This window comes from Mytilus galloprovincialis, chromosome 6 (assembly GCF_965363235.1).
Source record: "Mytilus galloprovincialis chromosome 6, xbMytGall1.hap1.1, whole genome shotgun sequence".
Classification (NCBI taxonomy): Eukaryota; Metazoa; Mollusca; class Bivalvia; order Mytilida; family Mytilidae; genus Mytilus; species Mytilus galloprovincialis.
This window is the reverse complement of record NC_134843.1, coordinates 78,580,485-78,605,226: the sequence shown is the minus strand read 5'-3', so window position 1 is coordinate 78,605,226 and position 24,742 is coordinate 78,580,485. Positions and strand designations below refer to the sequence as shown.

General features: G+C 32.0%; 1 protein-coding gene and 1 long non-coding RNA gene across 2 annotated transcripts; one reads left to right on the top strand and one right to left on the bottom strand.

Annotated features, from left to right (window-relative positions):
* The first annotated feature begins 401 nt into the window (after positions 1-401).
* Positions 402-15,226, top strand: LOC143080421 (membrane frizzled-related protein-like). The gene is made up of 5 exons (XM_076256265.1): positions 402-514; positions 2,414-2,623; positions 3,925-4,086; positions 7,667-7,804; positions 14,936-15,226. Exons 1-5 carry the CDS (start codon positions 436-438, stop codon positions 15,091-15,093), a joined length of 747 nt encoding a protein of 248 aa, XP_076112380.1. The 5' UTR covers positions 402-435; the 3' UTR covers positions 15,094-15,226.
* A 4,559-nt stretch (positions 15,227-19,785) lies between these two features.
* Positions 19,786-21,504, bottom strand: LOC143078339 (uncharacterized). The gene is made up of 2 exons (XR_012979179.1): positions 21,369-21,504; positions 19,786-20,378 (listed from the first exon to the last, which is right to left on the bottom strand). It is a non-coding gene; the product is annotated as an uncharacterized LOC143078339 (long non-coding RNA).
* Between the last annotated feature and the right edge of the window lie 3,238 nt (positions 21,505-24,742).

Below are 24,742 nucleotides of genomic sequence, written 5' to 3'. Positions count from 1 at the left end.
CTATTGTAGGAGCTTACATTTATTAACTGTAATGATTTTTAAATGAGAGTCCATATTCGAGAAATGTATTTATAATGTTAAGACTCTTGGCTATTGTAAGAAGTAAGATTTGTTAAAGGAGCGAATAATACAAAAACTATAGGCGATGGTATATATTTATAAAGTCAAGAATTAAGGAGTATATAAAATGCAAGAAATACAAATAAAAAGATATTTGATATAAAACGTAAAAATCCAGCTGAATAAATAACACTAAATAACACCAATTTATCTTTAAATGATGGACATACACCAATGTATTGCGCACATGTATGCCTAGTTTTAATGTCTTTGAGACTCAAATTATTCAAAGACGACAATATAATAGAAAACTCGTTGACCTATCTTATCTGCTTTCAACTGCGATAAAAATTCAAATACCTGTTACTTATCAAAATGGATTTCTTATTCGTTTGTATTATTTGTGTGGTAATAATTAATGATGCCCTGTGTTCAACGTATAATTATCGTACATGTAAGTCTAAACTGTTTGGTTTTTTGTGTCTATTTTACATTTGCTCTATAAATGTGTAAACTAAGATCAGTAATATACTTGGAGATAAAGAAAACAGAAATAAAAGGTTATCCAGTATATAAACTACCAATCCGATAATGGATCATAACAAAAATGTACATGACATATCTACGGTTTATTCCTTAAATATTCAGACGAACGTTTTTAAAATTTATATGCCCGTCATATATACGGGTGGTTTTAATGTATAATGTTTTCCATCTGTACGTCCGTCCGCCTGTTAGTCAAAATCCAGAAATTGCTTTGGTAGGATATCATGAAACTCAGTTAAATTGTATGTTTGAATCATTTGGAGAAAAGCTTCATTAATGTTTTGCTTGGTTTGTCGTTTCCGAGTTTCTCTAACTATGAGATTTGGACAATTTTTTCAAATATTGCGCACAGATCTACTTCATAATTATAAACAACACATTTTGAATTGTTGTGTCATTTTAGAGTTATAGGACTTTAACCGTCATGTTTGATTTTGTAGTGATTTCTTTACGCCGCATCAGCACGAAAATTCTGTATCGCGGCGAGGGCGAATTTAATACAGTTACCCGAGTAGGCTAATTTTTGCTGACTGTTTGATTGAATGCATTCTACAATATTTCCCTTAATTCTTGCTTAAATAATGAAAATATCAATATGCAAATGTATCTTTTTTCCCTATAAGCATTTGTTTTTGAGCGTTTTTTAGCCATTGTTTTAGTAAAATGTCATAGTACACATTTGATTACCTATATAAAGAACAAACTTAAGGGTCAACTTTTGCTTTATTAGACGATATCCTCACACTTAACAGTTCAAAACTATGTGATTATTTTTGTCGCAAATATCATATTTACATTACAGATACAGTTTTGTTTAGTTAATGTTGGTTTACATCTAGAATATTAAAAATGAGGGTCGGTTTAGAACTAATTTTACGACAAATGCGATTATTTCAATTTTCCAATTGTGAACTTTCAATGTTAAGCAACATTACATGTACATAAGAGCTTGCAACTACAGTATGTATGTCCTCTTGATACGATATTCCTGTGATTACGTTTGTTTTTATATAAATGGTAAAACAAGTGTGCCAAGAACTGTTTAAAAAGAAATTCTTCAAACGGTTTAGGTGACAAAATTAATGTTTATTGACTTCAGTCACCACACTAGTAAAAGTTATTTCGAAACTACAATTATATACCTCTTAACACTGACTGTTAACCTAGGTCATATGAAATATACACGCAAATGTATATTGTCCTACTTAGTGTTTTGATTTGTCAAGAAATTGCCCTTGAAACCTGTTACACTGATATCTTTGCTGCATATTGTTTGAATCATGTAGAAAAGATCATGTACGTTTAGAATCTTATAGAGTTGATAATGGAAATACGGAATGTGTCAAAGAAACAACAACCCGACCGAAGAACAGAAACAGCCGGAGGGAAGTTACTTCTCAACAATTTTTGCATCAATTACGCAAATGTATAAATATTCAGTGTATGAATTATGCAATTGTATTAAAACTTAGGTTATTTTTAGTCAAATTATACTATAGAAGGATTTAGAAATCTTCTTTTTCTCGAGAATTTCTGTTCATCACAATAATTGCAACATACAATAGAAGTTGCGGACCACCAAACAAAATGATCAAAGAGAAATAACTTTAAAATTTCAAAGGTAATGGTCGACAATTGGTTTAAATAATTTCTGATTGTTAGAAAACCAGTGCATAACTCCATCTGTAATGAGCCATAACACAACTTGGTTTTTCTTGTTACATTTATTGATATTTTAAATAAATTTGGTTTTAAACACGACATTATGGTCACCGATACTTCATATTTGTATTCTTTAAAATTTCAGATTATATGGAGGATTTCTGTAAATACCAGATTACTATAAAAGACCCAGTAATACTCTCACTGACTAAGTCATTATTTTATGACCATGGATACAGATGTTCCATTAGACTTAAAGTTCCCCAAGATCACGTGGTATCTATACAGTTTACGAGATTTGATATTGGTCATCCCCATATGGTATACTGTGACGACAGTTTACATGTATTTGATGGTAGGTCAGCCTTTTTAATTCAGTTTTTTGGGGCCCTTTATAGCTTGCTGTTCGGTGTGAACAAAGGCTCCGTGTTGACGACCGTACTTTGACTTATTTTTTTTTTATAAAATTGTGACTTGGATAGAGAGTTGTTTCATTGGCACTCATACCACATCTTCTTATATCTATTGTTTGTTCAACGAACTCAAGGTTTAAGATTTGTTATTAGAATTAAAAACTATCTATAATCAATAAAATACAGATCACTGAATATACGCAATATTCAGTTTATGATTGTTTTAAGTAGAGACTTAAGTCACTTATACTAATCAATGGTATTATGTATGTCTCTGCTCCAACTAGAGGTAACTTATCATTGAATGTTTCTTTATCTATTTGTATGCAAAATGGACACGTGTTTTCATTTATTATACCCATGACAGATTGGGATGCTTGGATTCAATCCCCATTTCCGTCCGTCCGACCAATCGTCCAATAATAGACCACTTTCGAGTTCATCCGTCACCGGAAAAAACTCGTCAATTAGACGCGCCTTTATGAAGTCATTTACCAGATAGAGGGGGTCGCCTGTATCCCTGCACCATTTACGTTCATCAAGCGTCTTAGTGATCGTCATTGTGCAGGATAAACTAGAAATAATGGTTGTTCTGTAGGTACTTAATGACAATTCCCTAATGACAGCAATGCTGATTGTCAATTTTGAGAATTCAATTTGCCGAATAATTTGTACAATATAGAATTATAGTTTTCCAACCACTCGCTCAACATTGGAACGGAAGTGACGACGCCCCTAAACGCACAAATGACGTTCACTAAAACCAGAGTTTTTGGCGAAAATGCATCGAACTCGAAAGTTGTCTAGTGTGTCGTCACACTTGTCTCAAAAACTATAACACAAAATGACTGCCTATGTAGTTAGTGGCTTGACAATGATGAAATGTAACGTTTTAGCACTTTACGGATCTGCCAGACTCCTATAAAAAGATAGAATGGTAAACACATGTACATTCATGATTTATAAACTTTTTTTGTATCGGTCCGAGTTTACCTTCTTTTAGCACTGCCATTTATGAATATAAATACTTTTCATTATGAGTTTTCAATTACTAATTACACAAATTGATAGATTAACGATTCGATGTATTTATACTTGTACAGATAATATAGCCTTTTGTGGTGCCTAACTGCACATAACTGAAGTTTGAAATCTGCTGAAAGGACTACATGCAGTGTAGCATTTTTCACTTACTACTTAACCAATCATTGTTATACAATGCTTATTGCTTTTTCCGTTTTAGGTGAAGACGAAGAAACCGACGAAATAACTGTATCAAAGGGTCTTTGCGGTGTTACTATTCCTCGACCAATTGTATCTTCAGGACGTGACGTCGCAATAAAGTTTAAAAGTCGGTATATGAGTATTGGGACTGGATTCCAGGCAGTAGTAACACCTATGCAAGGTTTGTCTAAAACCGGTAGCGTAGCCATACACCGGGGAGGCCCTATATGAATATAACGAATGGCCTCAATTTTAGTAATGAATGATTTTGAGCAAATATGGAAGTTCTGGTTGGCATATAAAGATACATACAATATCTAGACTACTGCAAATGTTTGCAGTAACAAGACATCTTAAAAGTTCTTGATATTTAGATAATATAAATTGACTGGGTTAGAATAGGTGAACGTTTCTCTACAATCATTACATCGTACTTATTATAGACATTTAAACTCGGGGGTCGCAAACCTAAATCAAACAATACGAACAACTAGCAGAGGACTAAACCTTGTGTGTTGATTTTAATATTAAATTCTTAAACATACTTTTTTTGAGTGATCGTAACATCATTGTTTTCATTACCAACATACGTTTTTCTGTTCGTCTCACCTTTACTGGAATACCTATACGTAATCCAACAGAGTTACTTAGCCTGGGAAACATCATTTAATTATTAATTGTTATTGGCTTTGAATTAACTATAAGCAACTGCAAGTACTCTTAGAACGGTACTTTTTGTTTTCAATCTTTTGTACATTCTTTTTTACCTTTGTATTGCTCTGATGTGTCTATAAAGGCAACAGTAGTATACTTCTGTTTAATAAACATAAATCGATTATTAATTAACATAGATAAATCCGAGTCACAAAACAAAACCGAGGTTTATCCTTTTTCAACTGATTTTTACAGTCTGTTCTTAAGTTGTGCTAGTACACCACTGTCGGAAGGTTAGGAAAGGGTTGAGTTCTCATAAACAAATGACCCCCCCCCCCCGCCACATTCTTTATGTGACCATTCCGAATCTTGGGCATTTCAGGGGTTGTTGCTGTCCGTCATAAATGTTGTTCGTGTAATAATTTGTCATACATTATGCCACTGGTTTTCTCGTTGGAATTGGGTTTTTTAAAATTTTTTTATAAATTTTTTAAATCTTGTCATATTTGGGTCCTTCCTAACTGACTATGCGATATTGGGTCTACCCATGCATTGTTGAAAGCCATACGAATACCTAGTATTACTGTTATCTACTCATTTTTATTCTCGTGGCTCTGTCATAGACAATCGCATCACTTTTTCCAATTTCTATAAAATACCATTTATTATTTTTTCTTTGAGTATGAACATGTGGGTAATTTTACCTATCTGTAAGAAACTTTTATATATAAATTAATTATTAAAGGAATATAAGTTGTTTGCGAGAACGCATATAAAACTAAGCAAAATGAAAGAATGGATTTCATACGGAATTCAAAGAATTTAGCACCAAAAGCGGAGTTGAAAGTAAAAATTTAAATGAATTAAATTCGATCGAAATAAGAATTCCTGGATATCGGAAAACCTCAATCTCAAACCGGAATAGCTTACAGGATACAAAAAATCATAATGCATTTAATTCTAGTGAAAACAAATGCAGGGGTTGATTTGAGTCGTGATAAACTGTTTTAGGTCACTTTGATCTTTTTCAGAAGCAAGCTAGTCATATTACAATCCAAGAAATGCATTGTATTGTGTAAAGGTATACAATAAAATTGAGAAAGGAAATGGTGAATATGTCAAAGCGACAACCCCCCGACCATAGAGCAAACAACAGCCGAAGGCAACCAATGGGTCTTCAATGTAGCGAGAATTCCCGCACCCGTAGGTGTACTTTGTTTCCACGCGATTAATGACAACAGTCAAAGATTACCAATAAAGATTAATTTTTTAACATAAAATTAGCATACAAGCTTGGCGTTAAACGGGAGTAGGAACCTTAAGTTGTAATAGACCACAGTAGAAACTACACCTCTCCAAAACAAAACTACTAACATTTCAAGCACTGTTATAAGGGTCAATGATGGTGTGGTTAGAATGTATAAAAAAGAAAAATAACAAAAATACTGAACTCCGAGGAACATTCAAGACGGAAAGTTCCTATAATTAAATGATAAAATCAAAAGCTCAAACACATCAAACGAATGGATAACAACTTTCATATTCATAACTTGGTACAGACATTTATATAGCAAATAGTGAACATATTAAACATTTAAAACATATGTGTTGCAAATAGTTGTTATTGGCTTTTAAATAACTTTAAGTATTGCGAGAAGATTAGTACTTTTGTCTTTTTTTGTTAGTTTTTTAAGTTTACTTTGTTGTCGAGCTGATGAGTCTAGCATTTTTCATCTGATTTATAAAATTTGTTTTAATATTGCGCTTAGACATTATGTCACATGTTAGGGGAGGAATGCCCTTTCGCAAACAAATTTAACACCGCCATATTATTTATTTGTCTCTCATAATAGTTATCAAAAGTACCAGGATTATAATTAAATACGCCAGACGCTCGTTTCGTCTACACAATACTCATCAGTGACACTCAAATCAAAATAGTTATAAAGACAATAAAGTATATTCTATTCCTGGGATAATAAATTCTTAGTTTTTTCGAAAAATTCTTAGTTTTGTAACTTGAAATTTATGAAAATGACCATAATTGATATTCATGTCAACACCGAAGCGCTGACTACTGGGCTGGTGATACCCTTGGGAACGAAACGTCCACCAGCAGTGTCATCGACCCAGTGGTGTAAATGGTTATCAAAAGTAAAATCAGTAACCTGTTATTTAGTGGTTGTCGTGTGTTGCTCGCTATCATACATGATATTCGTTTATTGTTTCGTCAAAAATAAGGCTGTTGGTTTTAATCGATCGAACCGTTAACACTTAGTCATATGATTTATAGCAGCATTTATAGGTGATTATTTAGTACATGCATTATACAAATAACTATACTACGTATATATTGCTGATGAAATTAAATGTCATAGTTTATCAAAATAATGAAAACTTTTTTTAGCACATTTGAATCTTTTCGTAACGAATGGGCCAAATTAAAATTATACAAATTGAATTTTAACATATTGTAGTGTCTCTACGTACTTTGAACACTTAATCATAATTAGTCTATTGATATCAACGACAAAAAATGACTGCAACTAAATACTTCTTTTAAAGGTCCAATTCTAAATATGATAATAGCTGATGAAAGAAACGTTAAATAGCAGTTGGAACCTGTAGTTAATTAATCAATGCAGAAAAATGCCTTTTATTAAAAGGTATTCTACCGCAGCACTGACTACAGTGCAACAGGTACTTCGGAGAAAACATGTGTTGGTGGTTCTATAATTACAATAACCTAAGTAAATGAAACATAAGGTCTATTGTAAAATATATATATGTACCGCGTAGGACGCTGATTTTAAACTATTCAAATTTCATAAAATAGGTTTGATTTTTTAGATTTTATTTATCAAACGATAGGTATTATTAGTTCGATGGTGTTCTGTCCATCCAGGGGACGTAACGAGTTGGAATCGTTCGAATGTCATTTGCACGAATCAAATCCATTCGACAGATGTTATAACTACCCATTCGTTTTATGTGTTTGAGCTTTTGAATTTGCCATTTGAATAGGGACTTTGCATTTTGAATTATTTTCGGAGTTCGGTATTTTGTTATTTTACTTTTTCCTATAAGTATGAATTATTTTTTGGTAGCTGATGAGATGATCAAATGTGACAAATCATTATTCCATTGCGGAGATGGTTACTGTATCAATAAGACGTTTGTTTGTGATGGGTACTATAACTGTATGAATGAAAGAGATGAATCAGCTAACTTTGCTCATTGTCCAGGTTTGTAAGATATTGAATCACTGTATGTATAAAATAAAATTGAGAATGGAAATGGGGAATGTGCCAAAGAGACAACAACCCGACCATAGAAAAAAACAACAGCAGAAGGTCACCAACAGGTCTTCAATGTAGCGAGAAATTCCCGCACCCGGAGGCGTCCTTCAACTGGCCCCTAAACAAATATATACTAGTTCAGTGATAATGAACGCCATACTAATTTTCAAATTGTACACAAGAAACTAAAATTAAAATAATACAAGACTAACAAAGGCCAGAGGCTATATATTCAACATTAAATCCTATTCATTTTGGTGACATGCCATGTATTCTATGTCATTTCTATTAAGGAGTCCTGTTTACAAAACTTTCAATTTTTTTTAAAAACTTCGGATTTTCTTATCCCAGGTACCTTAGCTGTATTTGGCACAACTTTTTTGAATTTTGAATCCTCTATGCTCTCTAACTTTGTACTTGTTTGGCTTTATAACTATTTTGACATGAGCGTCACTGATGAATCTTATGTAGACGAAACACGTGTCTGGCGAACCAAATTATAATCTGGTACTTTTTGATAACTATTATCACGGTGTACGTATCATGTAGTGTTTTCATTCGTTTTCCGTTTGTCTGTCTGTCTGTCTGTCGTCTTTTCATGACATGTTGTACTATGTATTGAACATTAGAACACTCATTCAGGTGATATGGAATGTATACTGTCCCCTTTCATAGTGCTAATTCCTCAATATAATTTAATGCAGTCATTTATCTCTAAACAAAATACCTATATATACCTTAATATAACACGTTTGCATTTGTTTTTTTTCGTGACAAGTATATGTGAAAATGCACATACTAATTTGGTGTGTGCACATATCATATTATACTTTCATTTTTTCATAGGTTTAGTCTGAATTGTTTTATTTCGTGACTTAACAAACGGTATCAATGTTGAAATCTGGTACTGTAATACATATCTCGAAAGCTTGGTCATGATTAAAGAAACACGTTTTGATTATCTAAAAATTGCCCTCGATTGTTTACTAAATGTTGTCAGGGGTAATGATATAATGCAAAATGAGGGACATAATTTTTTCAATAAAATACAGACAAAACCTAACTGCACATTACATGCCACTTTTGTATCTTCTGTCTCTATTTTCTCAAAACCCAAACTTCATTTGTATATATTGGCGTCCGTTATAATAAATGCTTGTCAATGACACACCATTTTAGTTTAAACATAATTATTTATTTATAGTGGATTGGGAAACACGTTATTACAACTTATACTAATTCCTTTCACTTTGTGGGTGCGAGTGTTGTCTTGTAGCGGCATACGCCTGCTCTTTTTCGAAATCTACAAGGTGTCATTTACGTGTAAAAGATAGTGCTCTTTTATCAACTCGTGTCATGCGTACACAATTCTCATACTGGTATCTATGATGAATCAATTATGAACGAAAACAAATATGAAAAAGAAAGAAAAACTGTGCGTTCACCAACAAGTAATAAACTGGACTTAAGCACGCAATATTTCAACGGAGGAATGTCGACCCCGACATTATAGGCGAGTGACTTTAACCATAAAATTAAATTTTTAATGCACCTACCTAACACACGGCTAAATTATATATCATTTGAAAGCTACCCATCTGTACTATCTGTTTTGCCAGGTCGTAAAAAAATCGTACGGTGCAATTTCCGTCAAATCAAGATCAAAGGCCAAGGACGAATAAGTGCATATTTTCTAAGATTTCAGCCTGATTGCATAATATGACTTTTATATACTAAATTCACATATGCAAACAATTTAAACTTTTAGCAGAGAGATTAACAGTCATTATTCAAATGCATTTTTTAATATTTAAAGCGTGTTTTTGACAGAGAGCACATGTTTCCTGAAATTCGAGTAAAAGTTAACAAAATGTGTGAAAACCCAAATTTTTCTTTCTGGTGCAAATGCTAATCAATTAAAATAAGTAAAACCCTGTAATGACTATCAAAGAAGTTTTTGACATCATAAAATTATGCTTACTTCTAATCAAACAGCAAATCATAACAACGCATACAGTTGCCCAAAATACCGCCATCTGCGAAAAAACAGCTTTTAAGCATTTCTTCCTATTTAAACATTGTATGTGGTCAATATAAGATTTAATAAACAAATTCTTAAGAATCTGAAAAATTTAGAGTAAAAAAATATGTGCGCGAATCATCTTATTGCTTGAAATAAAGGGGGTGAAACTAAGAGATTGCAATCTGCATTGTAACTACCAGACTGATATAAACATATTTCGACTTTTCTAATTGTTTGTTGCGAAGCTGTATTATAAATATTGATGTAGTGAAAAGACATTTTATTTATTTAATGTGAATTGAAACTTTAGAACAAAATAAATAGAAAATAAATTGATGAAAATTGAAATTTCAAAGAATTTCAAAAACACATTATAAAACTTGACTACTTGATTGCTTAAATTGCGTTGTTCATTGTTTACATGCATTAATTCATCAAATAAGAATAATTTTGAAGAAAAAATATCCATTAATACGCAACGATTCTAGTTGCAACTAGACTTTCTGAATAGTTTGAATGACTAGTTCATTTTTCATACGAGGATGACTTCATGCAAGAGTTTCTGATGACGACTGAAAAGAAACTATCATTATCTTGAAACTTCACTTTCCATTATATAGATGATGTCATCTCACTGAAAAGTACAAAATTTGTGACAATGTTGGACTCGTATTTTCCATTGAAATTGAAAATAAAAGACTCAACAGATAAAGTTTACTCTATCACGTATCTTGCAATCGATGATGAGGGTTGGTTGAGAACAAGTTTTACGACAAAAGAGATGAGCATAAAACAACCCATAAAAACACCCCTTAGAACCAAATTATAAACTTTTCATTTCTATGTAACAACATTATAGCAACGCCTGCATATCTATATATCTATACTACTAAAGGAGGAGACCGATTTCATTGAGCCTCAACTCCTCTAAAATAAAGGCATAAAGGCAACTATAGTATACCGCTATTCAATTGTCATCAATCGATTTACTAGTAACTGAAATAAATCCGGCTCACAAAGCAAAAACTAGGAAAACGCATCAACTATAAGAGGAACACAACGATATAACAGAAACACAGAACTGCTACAAAAACAAACGCCAACATATAAAGAAACAGATTATTCGATACCAACTGCCATAGGCCTGATTTGGTACAGGACATTTGTAGAAAAATGGTGGTTTGAACATGTTATAAACCAGAGTTTAAATGCAAAGTTGAAATCATCCCTTTGAAAATTTCATGGACGCCACTACGAGTTGGTTGACAATTATGAGATATCTGTTTCGCCAGATGACGACTGATAAGTTCCATCGACGTAACCAAATTGCCGTCATTTCTGCCGTGAATGTCACCAACCGAATAAGGCTTGGCACCGAGTTAGGCAATACATGAGCCACAAGACGGATAAAAGAGAGCCGTGGTGTAGTGGTCAGTGCATCGGACTACTAACACAAAGGTTCCTGGTTCGATTCCCGTTCCGTGATGAAAATTTTAGGGACTGAATTTTCGGCTCTTCCTTGGCACCATTTGTGAGAATGGTCTTGACGAAACGATGAAAGTCCGTCGGAAGGGGACGATAAATGGCTGACCCGCGTTGAAAGAGAGCCATATCTCTTGCACGTTAAACACACCTTTGTAGATTTCGAAAAAGAGCAGGCTAATGCCGCTACAAGGCAGCACTCGCACCCGCAAAGTGGAAAGCGATTAATTTAAGTTGCAAAACTTGTTTCCCAATCCACTATAAATAAATATGTTTAAACTAAGACGGGTGTCACATGTTGAACATGATCTGCCTACCCTTTGGGAGCCCCTTAGTTCACTCAAATTTTTTTTAGGGGTCTGTGTAACTCAATCTGTAGTTTTATATGTTGTGTTTTGTATACTGTTGCTTGTCTTGTTCATTTTTTGCCCGGCTATGTCAGTTTGTTTTTAATTATGAGTTTGATGTCCCTTTGATATATTTCGTCACTATTCAAGTAGTAAAAGGTTTAAAAATTATAGATCAGTGTAGCTAAATGTATCATGATAACGATTTTGTTCTATATATATATATCACCGTGAGCAAATTAAGTTATTTTCGGGGATATTTGTCTTATTGCGTTCATCTTCTTCATTTTACTTTGAGGTGATTTTTTGGCCGATTTTCATTACTGCAAGTTAATGTTTTTAAAGTAAAATAATACCAAAGGGACAATCAACATGTCAAACCATGAATCAAATAAAGTTAATTAAAATCATGAACAAAATAAAATTAAAGTCCAAGAGACGAACAACAGTCCAAAAAACACAGCATACCATGAAAACGAACACTCCTAAAACAGCGAATGATCTTATGAGGTCAGGAAGGGTATTTAACTTTTTCATTTTGTTATTTTATAACTGCTTATAGTGTTTTACATACACAATGACATGCATTTGTATTTTTAAAGCTTATGTAGAAAATGCTCAAAGCATCTTTTATTCAAATAATTAAAGCGATTAAACTTCTAAACACATTTAATATGACTTACTATAACACGATTTTAAACTAAACAAGAAGCAGCCGCATTTTATGTAGTTCGTTTACATCCCGATTTAGATAACCAAGTGTTTCTAAACAAGGTTACTTATTTCAATGTTGCCTACGATTTAGTCGCAAAGTAATAAAATTGAGAATGGAAATGGGGAATGCGTCAAAGAGACAACAACCCGACCAAATAAAAAACAACAGCAGAGGGTCACCAACAGGTCTTCAATGTAGCGAGAAATTCACGCACCCGGAGGCGTCCTTCAGCTGGCCCCTAAACAAATATATACTAGTCCAGTGATAATGAACGCCATACTAATTTCCAAATTGTACACAAGAAACTAAAATTAAAAAAAATACAAGACTAACAAAGGCCAGAGACTCCTGACTTGGGACAGGCGCAAAAATGCGGCGGGGTTAAACATGTTTGTGAGATCTCAACCCTCCCCCTATACCTCTAACCAATGTAGTAAAGTAAACTCATAACAATACGCACATTAAAATTCAGTTCAAGAGAAATCCGAGTCTGATGTCAGAAGATGTAACCAAAGAAAATAAACAAAATGACAATAACACATAAATAACAACAGACTACTAGCAGTTAACTGACATGCTAGCTCCAGACTTCAATTAAACTGACTGAAAGATTTTGATTTCATCATATGAACATCAGGCACAATCCTTCCCGTTAGGGGTTTAGTATCATACCATCATAACATATATGAGAAGAACATAACCCGTGTCATGCCAACAACTGTTTTTAGAATAAATGTGTTTAGTTCCGATGCAAAGACCTTATCAGTGACTCAATATTAACGCCAAAATATGCAATCTTTAATGACTTGACAACAGTATCGTAATTATATCCCTTCTTAATAAGTCTATTCAAAGGTTTTGTAAGTTTCTGAGGTGAATACTGACACCTTTGTGCTTTATAAAGAATATTACCATAAAAAATTGGATGTGAAATACCTGAACGTATTAGAAGTCTGCATGTTGAGCTATAATTACGAATGATGTCTTTATACCGATGATAAAATTTAGTAAATGTTTTGACTAGTTTGTGATATCGAAAACCCTGGTGTAATAATTTTTCAGTAATACATAAATTTCTCTCGTTAAAATCTAAAACATTGTTACATACACGAGCGAATCGTACAAGTTGAGATATATAAACACCGTAAGATGGTGACAAGGGAACGTCACCATCTAAAAACGGATAATTAACGATAGGAAATGAAAAATCATCCCTTTTATCATAAATTTTAGTATTCAGCTTTCCATTAGTGATATAGATATCAAGATCGAGAAAAGGGCAGTGGTCATTGTTAGTATTAGCTTTATTTAAAGTAAGTTCAACAGGATAAATTTCATTAATATACATACTGAAGTCGTCATTATTGAGAGCCAAAATATCATCCAAATATCTAAAAGTATTATTAAATTTGTTTATCAGATGTTGTTTCGATGGGTCTTTGCTTATTTTTGTCATAAATTGTAACTCATAACAATACAAAAACAGGTCCGCAATAAGTGGTGCACAGTTAGTCCCCATTGGAATTCCGATAATCTGACGATATACGGAATCCCCAAAGCGAATGTTTGCATTTAAACATGATTACAAAAAGTAAAAAAGTTTGACCTCGTAAAAAACATATTTTAACCTCAATTACCTCACATATATTCTTTTCTTATTTTAAATACCCCTTCTTTTATTATGGAAAATCATTCTTCTCCCTGATATTCACAATTAGCGATGTGCTATTTTAACATAGATTAACAAAATGATCGCTATTTGCAGATGGCAGATTTTTGGGCAACTGGAAACACTTCAATAGAAGGCTGTTCCATGAACATTAATTAATAATTGCATCTTAAAATTACAAAACAAATATTCCTTGACCTAAAACATATACATTTATCTATTTTTTTAGCATACAAATATCGATTCCCCAAGATATATTTTGCTTTTTGGATAATTTTTCATTTTTTTTAGGATTTGTGATAAATTTCAATTTTCGGGAAATTTTGCGCATCGAATCTCTTATTTTTTGTTTGATTTGGAAAATATGTATCATGTTCCATAAAGTTCATATGATCTTTTGGAAAATTTTATGGTACAAGAATTAGAAAATGGCGTTTTATTTAGTAATCGCAAAAATTAGAATGTTTTTTCATGACCTTTGACCTTGATTTAACAAAAAATGCACCGTACGATTTTCTTACGACCGGGCAAAACAGAAAGTACAGATTAACAGCTTTCGAATTATATATAATACAGCCGTGTGTTAGGTGGGTGCATTAAAGTCGTTAACTAAGCGTCTTTTTGAAATAAGTCACTCGCCTATTAGGTGTTTCTAGTGTAAGTAACGACAATTACAATGTTTACGGGTGGTTTAAATTATCAACTGAAATTCATATTACTCAAAGAATTCGATGAGAATTTAAATTCCTACAGCTGAGATTGGATACATATCCACATTTTTCATGTTTAATAATTTATTTATAATTCTACAAGCATCTTAACTAATGTCATTTAATTTCAGGTGTTAAAGCAGTATGGACTGATTTCTCTCTGTTCATGAAGATTTCATTTGGGGTTTTACTTGCACTGAGTGTTTTGTCGATTGCTGGTCTGGCTGTATTTTTTACTAATCGAAAAGAACAAAAACGATTCAAACTCAAACTGGATCACAAGAATTAGCTTCAACAGAAATCTTATAAATGTGTGTATGTCCGTTACATGTTTGTTGGTTTAGGATATTCAGGCTCCACCCAAATAGTAGTATAAGACATAAAACAAAACTTGCATTTACTATACGAATAAAATGATGAAAGAGGATTATGCTTAATTATATAACATCACGGAAATACCATTTTTGAAGAATTTTCGAAATTCTATTCTTATGTAACTTCACTAATTTTAATCACTTACTCCTTCTGGGAAATAACTCTATGAAGCGTGCTCCTTTATAGTGAAAATTTTAATAGATTCGTTTTATTATCCACAAAGACTGAAAATTGGTATTTGCCGCTTTTTCTAAAACATTTGGCAATTTATATAAGAGCAAAGACTAGTCAGCTCGAATTCTGATTAGGATTCCCGGATAAGGTGACATTCATTTTTCTTTGCGGATGGAAACCTTGTGAACTCAAAACGGAATTAATAAGTTATATTTTTGACTCAGCGTGTCCAACTAATACAAAACATGACTAATATTTATACCATATCATGTTCTCGTCCTAGCAATTTATATTTTTGACTCAGCGTGTCCATCTTATATAAAACATGACGACTATTTATACCACATCATGTTCTCGTCCTGAATTTATACATGTGATTATAGGCTCCGCCTCCTCCTCCTCCTCCTACACCATACTTGGCTCTCCAAAAGAACGATAATATCTTTTTATTTCTGTTCATGTGTGGTGTTTGGTTGCATAACTCAATACTCCTTTTTCAACATCATTATGTTTACTAATAATCGTTTTCTCCTGTTTTCTGTGTCTTTTCAATTCTAACGTAGACGAATCTAATATAATCTCCAATGAAGTAGGAACATTAGTAGTAAGATAAATGCACTAGAGAAATAGATCAATAGTTGATATAAAAACGACTGTTTTACTTTATTGCCAATTTAACCAATTAATTTAATGACTATTATTGAAGTCACGTCATCAGCAAATGCGGAAGTAATTACATGAGAAAAACTAAAGTGCTGATAAATATCTTGTTGACAAAAGTGATTCTGTTACTGTTTGTTCAAAAACCATTAAGTTTTTGACTTAAGAAATTACATAGAAATATGTGACATAAGTTGCTTAAGGATCAGCATTTCAGTGCACTAAGGTGTTTCATAACTGACTAATTCAGAACATGCACGTGTTCAATGATCAATGCCTATAAATCATGGGTCAATGCAGTTGCTTAATCTCATTATAACAAGTGCATGAGAGTAAATAAAAATTGATCTTATAGCTTATATATGACATTAGGAACGAAAATAAGACATGTTTATTCAATGTTTGAACATAGGTTTCAGCAGTTACATATATAAGAGATACACTATCCTCATTGATTTGGTTGAACTTAACTTGATTGATCAATTTAGAATTGACTTTTTTGCACTTCGTATTACTGCGTCTTTAATCTTTTCAACAGACGTCAGAATAACAAATATTGATATTGTACTAGTAGATGATAGCATAAATATGAATATATCTTTAAACAAAATCATGAATATTTAAAACATGTAGAGCATGATCTGCTTACCCTTTCGGAATACATGAAATAACCGCCAGTTTTTGGTGGGGTTCGTGTTGATAAGTCTTTAGTTTTCTATGTTGTTACTTGTGTACTATTATTTGTCTATTTGTCTTTTTCATTTTTAGCCATGGCTTTTATTATGGGTTTGACTGTTCCTCAGGTATCTTTCGCCACTCTTTTAAGTGTTGGTTTGAAAGTAGATATTTAATAAATGACACTTTCCACATTAAACATGTAACAAATAATATGTGTGTCTAGCAGACATTTAATGGGTTGTTTTATTCTTAATCATTACTTTTAAAATGTATTCGAATTGCAAAGTCAATTACAATTACACATAAATTCAAATGTAATAGATCACCGTTTTCTACATAAGAAAATGCATGTACCTAGTCAGAAATATAACAGTAACTGAGTTGTTATCCATTCGCTTGATGTGGTTCAGTTTTTGATATTGCCATTTGATTAGAGACTTTCCTTTAAGAGTTTTCCTCAGATCAATATTTTTTAATTTATTTTTTACATGGGATTACTTTTCTTAACTGAATTTATCAAATTCTAAATCAACTTGTTTGCACTCCGTATTACTTCATCAATGATTTTATCGTAAGCCTAGGGAATAACAAATTTGTATATCATAAGGCTGATGCGTAAATATTGATGAATATTTTTCTAAGTAGGTTTTAAATTTCACGAGGTTCCCAATAATTTTTACGTGTGGTAATAAAACAATCATCAACGATATCTGAATTTTAATCTAACCGCAAGACGCGCATTTCGTCTACACTAGACTCATCAGTGACGTTGGAATAAAAAAAGTTAAAAGAGAAAATTAAAGACAAAGCTGAGGAACCTTAATGTACAAAAATTCTGATCGTTTTTGTCAAAAACAGCGAAGCTATGTAAATTTTCTCTAAAGTAGAAAAATTCTTTATAGTATCGAACACTGTACGTTTTGTACGTTACAGTCAATATTTACATACGACAGTACCAATTATTATTCATTTCAAAACCAAAATGCTGACTACTGGTCTGGTGATAAATGTTTCCCCGAGAAGGAAATGTCCATCAGCAGTGGAATTGTGATTTGTGATTGTTAAAAACTCATCATAGATACCAAGATTAAACTTGTGTACGCCAGACGAATAATAAATGTCATAAGGGCCATATGAGTACGAAGTTTTGACGGACGAACAAAAAATCAGAACGGTATTGGCAAATACATCTAAGTAATCTTTTACTTGGATAGAAAATTCTTAATACATCGAATAATTTGTACATACAATTATATCAATGCTTATAATGTTAATAAATGAAGGTGGTTTTTATCGACCATGACTACCCTTGATCATGATGATGGTCTTGCACAGTCGTTTATTAATCGTAACACAGAAATGCTGACTAAATGCTGGTGATGCAATCTAGGAGGAAACCTCCATGAGCGATTATTGCACATATATTGAGCAATTTAGTCCCAATCAGAAATGACTAAACGAGCTTGTGAGAGCAGGAGAGATAGAATGCCAGGGATAATCCCAAACATTAACGCAAAAATACTTTACAATATATAACCACATATTTCAGCATTATTGATGATACTTCCTCGAATTGCAAAGACAAAATTTAAATATAACATATATCTTATATACTTCCATGCGAATATCGGTTAAGGCATACTCTACCCTCTCTTATGCTCACCAACTTTAAAGGTGAAAGTATAGAATGCAATATCAGTAAAGATTCAATATTGTTACTTTCATCAGAAAAGCTCTTCCTAAAAAAACCAAATTGTGGTGTAAATTCTGATAAGATTGAAATAAAATTGATACCAATAGAAGGAAAATTGTGACAGGGTATTAGTTTAGAGACGGTTCTCCTTTTCTGATATATTACAAAAACACAAGTATTGTTTTTATCTGGAAATGTGCTATACAACTCAACCGATTGAATTATAAAGAGTTATGATACAGGTTAGGAGAAAACTAACACATCTGAACAAAAACATATATACTTTAAATCATTCTGCTTTTATCTACACATGTTTTGTTAATATCCATGAAAAAAAATCCGTTATTGTTTTAGTTTCTATACATATATATTTTACCTACACTATTAATTTGTTGAGTTTTTTTCCTTGACCTACTTTGCCTTTGCATCTTTACTTGATATGTTGGGTTTCAATTTTCTTGATTTTTTGCTTATCTTAGATAAAGCCATAAAACTGGTTTAACACATATTTTTTCTTATAATGTCCTGAACCAAGCCAGGAATATGTCAGTTGTTATCAATTGTGCGCAATCCGTTTCTATGTTTGTTGGCGTTTGTTTTTATAGCAGTTAAGTGTTTTTGTTTTCCGTTGTTTTTCCTCTTATAGTTGATGTGGTTCCCTCCGTGTTGATTAATAACCTGTTTTTGTTTTAGTAAAATAGATTGCTTATTATTGAACAGCGGTATACTGCTATTGCCTCTATTTATTTTAAAAATAGTGACTAAAATATTTTGCTGTTTATTTGATGTGTCCAGTAGCAACATGTTCTTGCATATTCACCAACAAATTGGCAGAGACAGGTCCAACAAAGCGCTGAATGACTAGGTGGTAGAATTACGGACAAGTTGCTAGTGGTCAATGGAGCTTGTAAGAGAGGGACACAAAATTTTCATAGCAAAGGTTACCCCATTAAATTGTGGTTGAAAGGATTCTTTACAAACATCTGAGATTGTTGTTCTCATACTACATGTGGCATTGGACTCCACGTCCGATTCTGACAAACCATGCTAGTGTATTTATATTTCCAGCTTGGTTCAACGGACGACACTTTTGTAGCATTTGTTTAAATTTCTCTGCTGGAATCACAGCCTCAGGAAAAGAGATAGTTAACCTACATCGATATATTTGTATAATACATATGGTAGAAAACTGTTTTTTGGTATTTGTCTAAATAAGTTTGACAATATTTCAACGGTTTGGCAGTTCGAAGCACTGAACAGTAAATGAAAAAAGTTTGAGACCGTTGCGCAAATATGTGACATAAAAGTTGAAAAAAGAGATACTGTCGAGCTTGCGAGCATTTGTAGGATACTGATTGATAGATTTGTACCACTTATTTTAACATATCAAAACAATATACCTTTACATACATTTTCATTTGCATAATCATTTTTTTACAATGTCAACCAAAATGCAAACAAAAGCAATTAAACTATAACAACAAAAAACATTATTTATTATAATTAAACATTAATTCGACAACAATGTTGAAGGAATCATTCGTATATTACATAGACTTAAAAACAAACAAACAAAAGCAAACACACACAGGTGTTTATGTTATCTAACTTTGAGTCATATCTTTTAAATAATTCATTGTCCATTCATCAACACCAGCACATATAAGAACGTCCCACAGAAGTCTAAAATGATCATAATTATAAAAATTTAGTCCATTATGATGTAAATCAATAGCTGTGTCTCCAGCCAGATCATACAAACAATTACCAATGTTGGCCAGCTGCTTATACAGACATTTAATGATATACATGGAGCATTTTACGTTTCGATCATGGTCATCATAGTTACTGTAAAAACAGTATGTTTCTGTAATACAGGCTGTGATCACTTTAACACCTGGAACATTCATCATAGCGCCACCAAAAAATTGTCCTGCGTTGGAAATAAACTTTAGGAAAGCTTTCGCGTCGAATTCCCTTGCTATAGCATACGTCTAAAACAAACATATCATATACTAGGAAATCTATTCTTGTTTTTTTATTTAGAACCCTGTACGATAGTTTTCAATGTCGCTGAATGAAATAAATGAATGAAATTGATCAAATTCTCAGGAATACGTCAGGTTTAGTAATTTAAAACTGTTTATAAACCGACCTGATACTGTTGTTGAGTATGAACTTTTTATAGCTATATATTTATCTTGTGTTGATCTTAATCTTGTAAATATTACCGAAATTTGGCCATCGTCTTACTTCTTCTTAAATACTTTGAAATAAGGTACGACTCCCAATGAGAAAACTATCTTACAAAGTCAAATTATCGTGGATTGAAGCAATTAATCAAATATATAACTATTTAAGCAAATTATTTATGTTATATTTTTTGATCAGACTACCAGATGAATATATTTGTGTAATGTTTTAATTAAAATGGTTATAATCTTCATATATGGAAGAAAAAAGATAATCTAGCAAGCAATCAATCAATCGATCAATCAATCAATCAATTAAATGATTATAAGACAGGTGCACTTTATTTTTCAGCCATATGCAATGGAGTAATTTTGAAGGGTTGTAGAAAGAAGACCTGAATATCAGTTAAAGAATAAAGACGTTCTTTTTATATGAAAGAAATTACACTTATTGTTGAAGATGTCTTGCTATAAAAAGGGGGAGTAAAGCTTAGTGCCCTTTAACCATCTGCGTTCTGATTTCTAATGACAAGGAGGTATATTTATATAGTACATTTTTATTTCGATGAGCGGAATTATTACTTGGATGGAGAGTTGTCCCATTGGCACTCATAGTACATCTTCCTATGGCGATATATTCAGTTTAAACCTTAAGTTTTCACCGACTAGCTCATTATAGATATTATATTTACTTTCATTATTTAGTATTCCTTAACTAGTACTAGTTGTATTTGTAAATCAAAGATTATATATTTCTTTCAAAATATGTTTCATTTAATTGTAAATATTTACCTTCCGTTCTCCTACACAAACTCCTCCCGACACAAACATTGTTAGTATTAACAGAAGAAAAATAATATATTTCATGGCGAGTGATGGCATCATAAATGTGTTGGTATGAATAACAAACTGTTCAAATATCGTGAAAAACCAGTCTATTTTATACTTTCGTTTTGAATTGACTTTTAGTTTTACTTTCGATATCATTTGATCTGCTTATTCTATTCTGGATACTGCATAATATTGTATACAAATTATGTCATCTTGTTTGTTTTTCAAAACATTTTATAAAGTTGTATTGAACATTATACATTAATTTACCGTGCCTGAGGGAAATATGAGGATTTGTTCACCCAATAATATTCATATTTCACGAGGGTTATGCCTGAGGGAAATATGATTTTTCGAGGGTGAGAAAATCTTCATATTTCTCGATGCCAAGGGAAATGCATGTTTTATTCCACTGCCTATACCTTTTTTTACTTCTAAACAAAAGATATACATAATTGTTTTCCTGTCCGTTTGTTTTTTTATAACTAAACACACATACCGAACATGCAGAATGCAGAAACAAAGTCATCAAAATTTTTTAAAATATTAACGTCACTCAAAGCAATCCCGACATTCAGAGGAGGCAATCCCGACGTTCAGACGGGACTATGACACTTGAAAGAAATATGAAGTTTTGTTCGACGTCAAATGGTATAGTTTAAACCAATAAGATGTTGATTTCGAACGGTGACTTATCGGGAAAAGATGCAGTTTCGACTGATTTTTATCATTCAAACTAATTTTACATGAAAACGAGTTCATGGGCCCCTCTTATTTAAAATGACATTTGGTTTGATTATTTATGAATATTATGTGTACCAATGTCATGAAAAAGTCAATAGTGCAATTTTTTTAAAATTTGATTAATATAGAGAAAAAATTACGGTTTTTTATCCTACAATCACGAACATTTGATAAATAAGAGTTATTAGTAAAATTAAAAGAACATTTATATAAAAACAGAAATTACAAAATAATTAGAAAAACAGCCTGTGTTTATCTTTTAAAACAAAAAAAATATGTATTTCGATCGAAAGGAAAGATACGTCCACATATCCGAATTTTGAGAAAATATCTGAAATTTCAACCTCAATTTACACAAAAAGTAGCACATGATGGTATATTTGTTATTACATATCATATTTTATTCAATTAGGTAAAACATAGCCTATATGCAAATATCATCAAATTTTCGATATGGGATCAAAACTGTATCGTATGCCCTTGATAAGTTGTCTACATTTATTAGTTGAGTGACACATACTGATGTTCTTACTTGACGACTTTAATGGACCGGCATAAATGCAGGCCAGCACGGATTTGTTTGCAAAGCCAATATCATAATTCTTATTTTCTGATCGGTCGTAGCAATATACTATTATCTTTTTTAAGATATTGTCATTCAAAATGCAATCCGATAAAATATTTTACTTCTGTTTTTGTTTTTTTTTAAACTTTGATTTGGCACGTTAGAATGTTTAGGAAGATTTTAAGTGCTAATGCATATTGTAAACTATATTTTACAGTATCAAGTCTAGTTTTCTTCGTTTTCACTCAGACTTACGAATGTTTATCCGGTGTAATTTCCAAGGAGTGGTTAAAACAATTGAAAATTTACGTTACATCGATATATTCCATATGTTTCGAGATAACAGGTACTTAAATTCAATTTTGTAAAACTATTAGACCACTCTGGCTCGGCTTTTTCTAATACATTCGGGTCTTTGTGCTACATCTTTTTAAAAGGTATAGTGATTTTACTGATTTATTTTTTCACCAATACGAAGTTGATCTACTTTTCGTTAACGAATGACTTCAGGGAGAAAATATTATAACATTTCACTGGCTTTTTGCTGACTTTCGTGAACCAAAGGCAGGCGAAATAGTTCATTATTTTTGAGATTTTACTTTTTGACCAAAACAACCGAATAAAAAACACGAAATACGAAACAATTATATTTTAAAGGAAGCATATAATTTGGCAAAAATACAATATAAGTTTAGATATAGGAAGATGTGGTGTGAGTGCCAATGAGACAACTCTCCATCCAAATAACAATTTTAAAAAAGTCAACCATTATAGGCCAATGTACGGCCTTCAACACGGAGCCTTGGCTCACACCGAACAACAAGCTATAAGGGACGGTGCATTATTTATCAAGCAGGGGGGACCGGTGCAAATGGTAAGGGGACATGTACTTTTTTCAACATGCAAAGTAGTGGGGCCTGATGATTTTTCATTATCTTAATGCATGGGACATACACTTTTTTCAAATGCTTAAGTAGTAAACGTTTTATTTTAATTAGCCCAAAAATACACACAAGAAACATTCTAACAGAAACAGAATATGATAAACAATTTTAGTTTTGACTGGTGTAAATCAGCCCATCTAACTAAATTAAATATTGATCTTACAAAATTAAAGCTTATTAGGTAGTTTGATTTATTGTTGTGAAATGAAAAAAATTAATTTTACAATTATAGGTGAAAATAAAAATTATTATATAAATTCAGATAGGCATCTTTTTCAAATCAACTTGGATTTTCATCAAACTATGCAGCTATCTTAGATATATGTTAAGCTTACTGAATCCCAGGTCATTTTGTTTTTTGTTGTATTGCTGTCAAATTCAAAAATTAAATTAATCTAGGTAAAAAAAGCTAGAATTTGCATTTCGAACAAAATAGAGGTAGTACACTTTAATTTTTTTAATAACTTTTTCAAAACAACTTGGATTTTCATCAAACTATACAGCTATCTTAGATATATATTAAGCTTACTGAATCCCAGGTCATTTTGTTTTTTGTTGTATTGCTGTAAAATTTAACAATTAAATTAATGTAGGTCAAAAAAGGTAGAATTTGCAGTTCGAACAAAATAGAGATAGTACACTTTAATTTTTTTCATAACTTTTTCAAATCAACTTGGATTTTCATCAAACTATACAGCTATCTTAGATATATATTAAGCTTACTGAATCCCAGGTCATTTTGTTTTTTGTTGTATTGCTGTCAAATTTAACAATTAAATTAATGTAGGTCAAAAAAGGTAGAATTTGCAGTTCGAACAAAATAGAGATAGTACACTTTAATTTTTTTAATAACTTTTTCAAATCAACTTGGATTTTCATGAAACTTTGCAGCTATCTTAGATATATATTAAGCTTACTGAATCCCAGGTCATTTTTGTTTTTTGTTGTATTGCTGTCAAATTTAACAATTAAATTGTAAAGTGTACTATCTCTATTTTGTTCGAACTGCAAATTCTAGCTTTTTTTACCTAGATTTATCTAATTCTTAAATTTGACAGCAATACAACAAAAAACAAAATGAC

Excerpts from the sequence above, each read along its gene's own strand:
- LOC143080421 (XM_076256265.1), top strand. The coding sequence starts at position 436 with ATGGATTTCTTATTCGTTTGTATTATTTGTGTGGTAATAATTAATGAT. Across the intron at positions 515-2,413 it reads AACGTATAATTATCGTACAT|ATTATATGGAGGATTTCTGT; the intron begins GTAAGTCTAAAC and ends TTAAAATTTCAG. Across the intron at positions 2,624-3,924 it reads CAGTTTACATGTATTTGATG|GTGAAGACGAAGAAACCGAC; the intron begins GTAGGTCAGCCT and ends TTTCCGTTTTAG.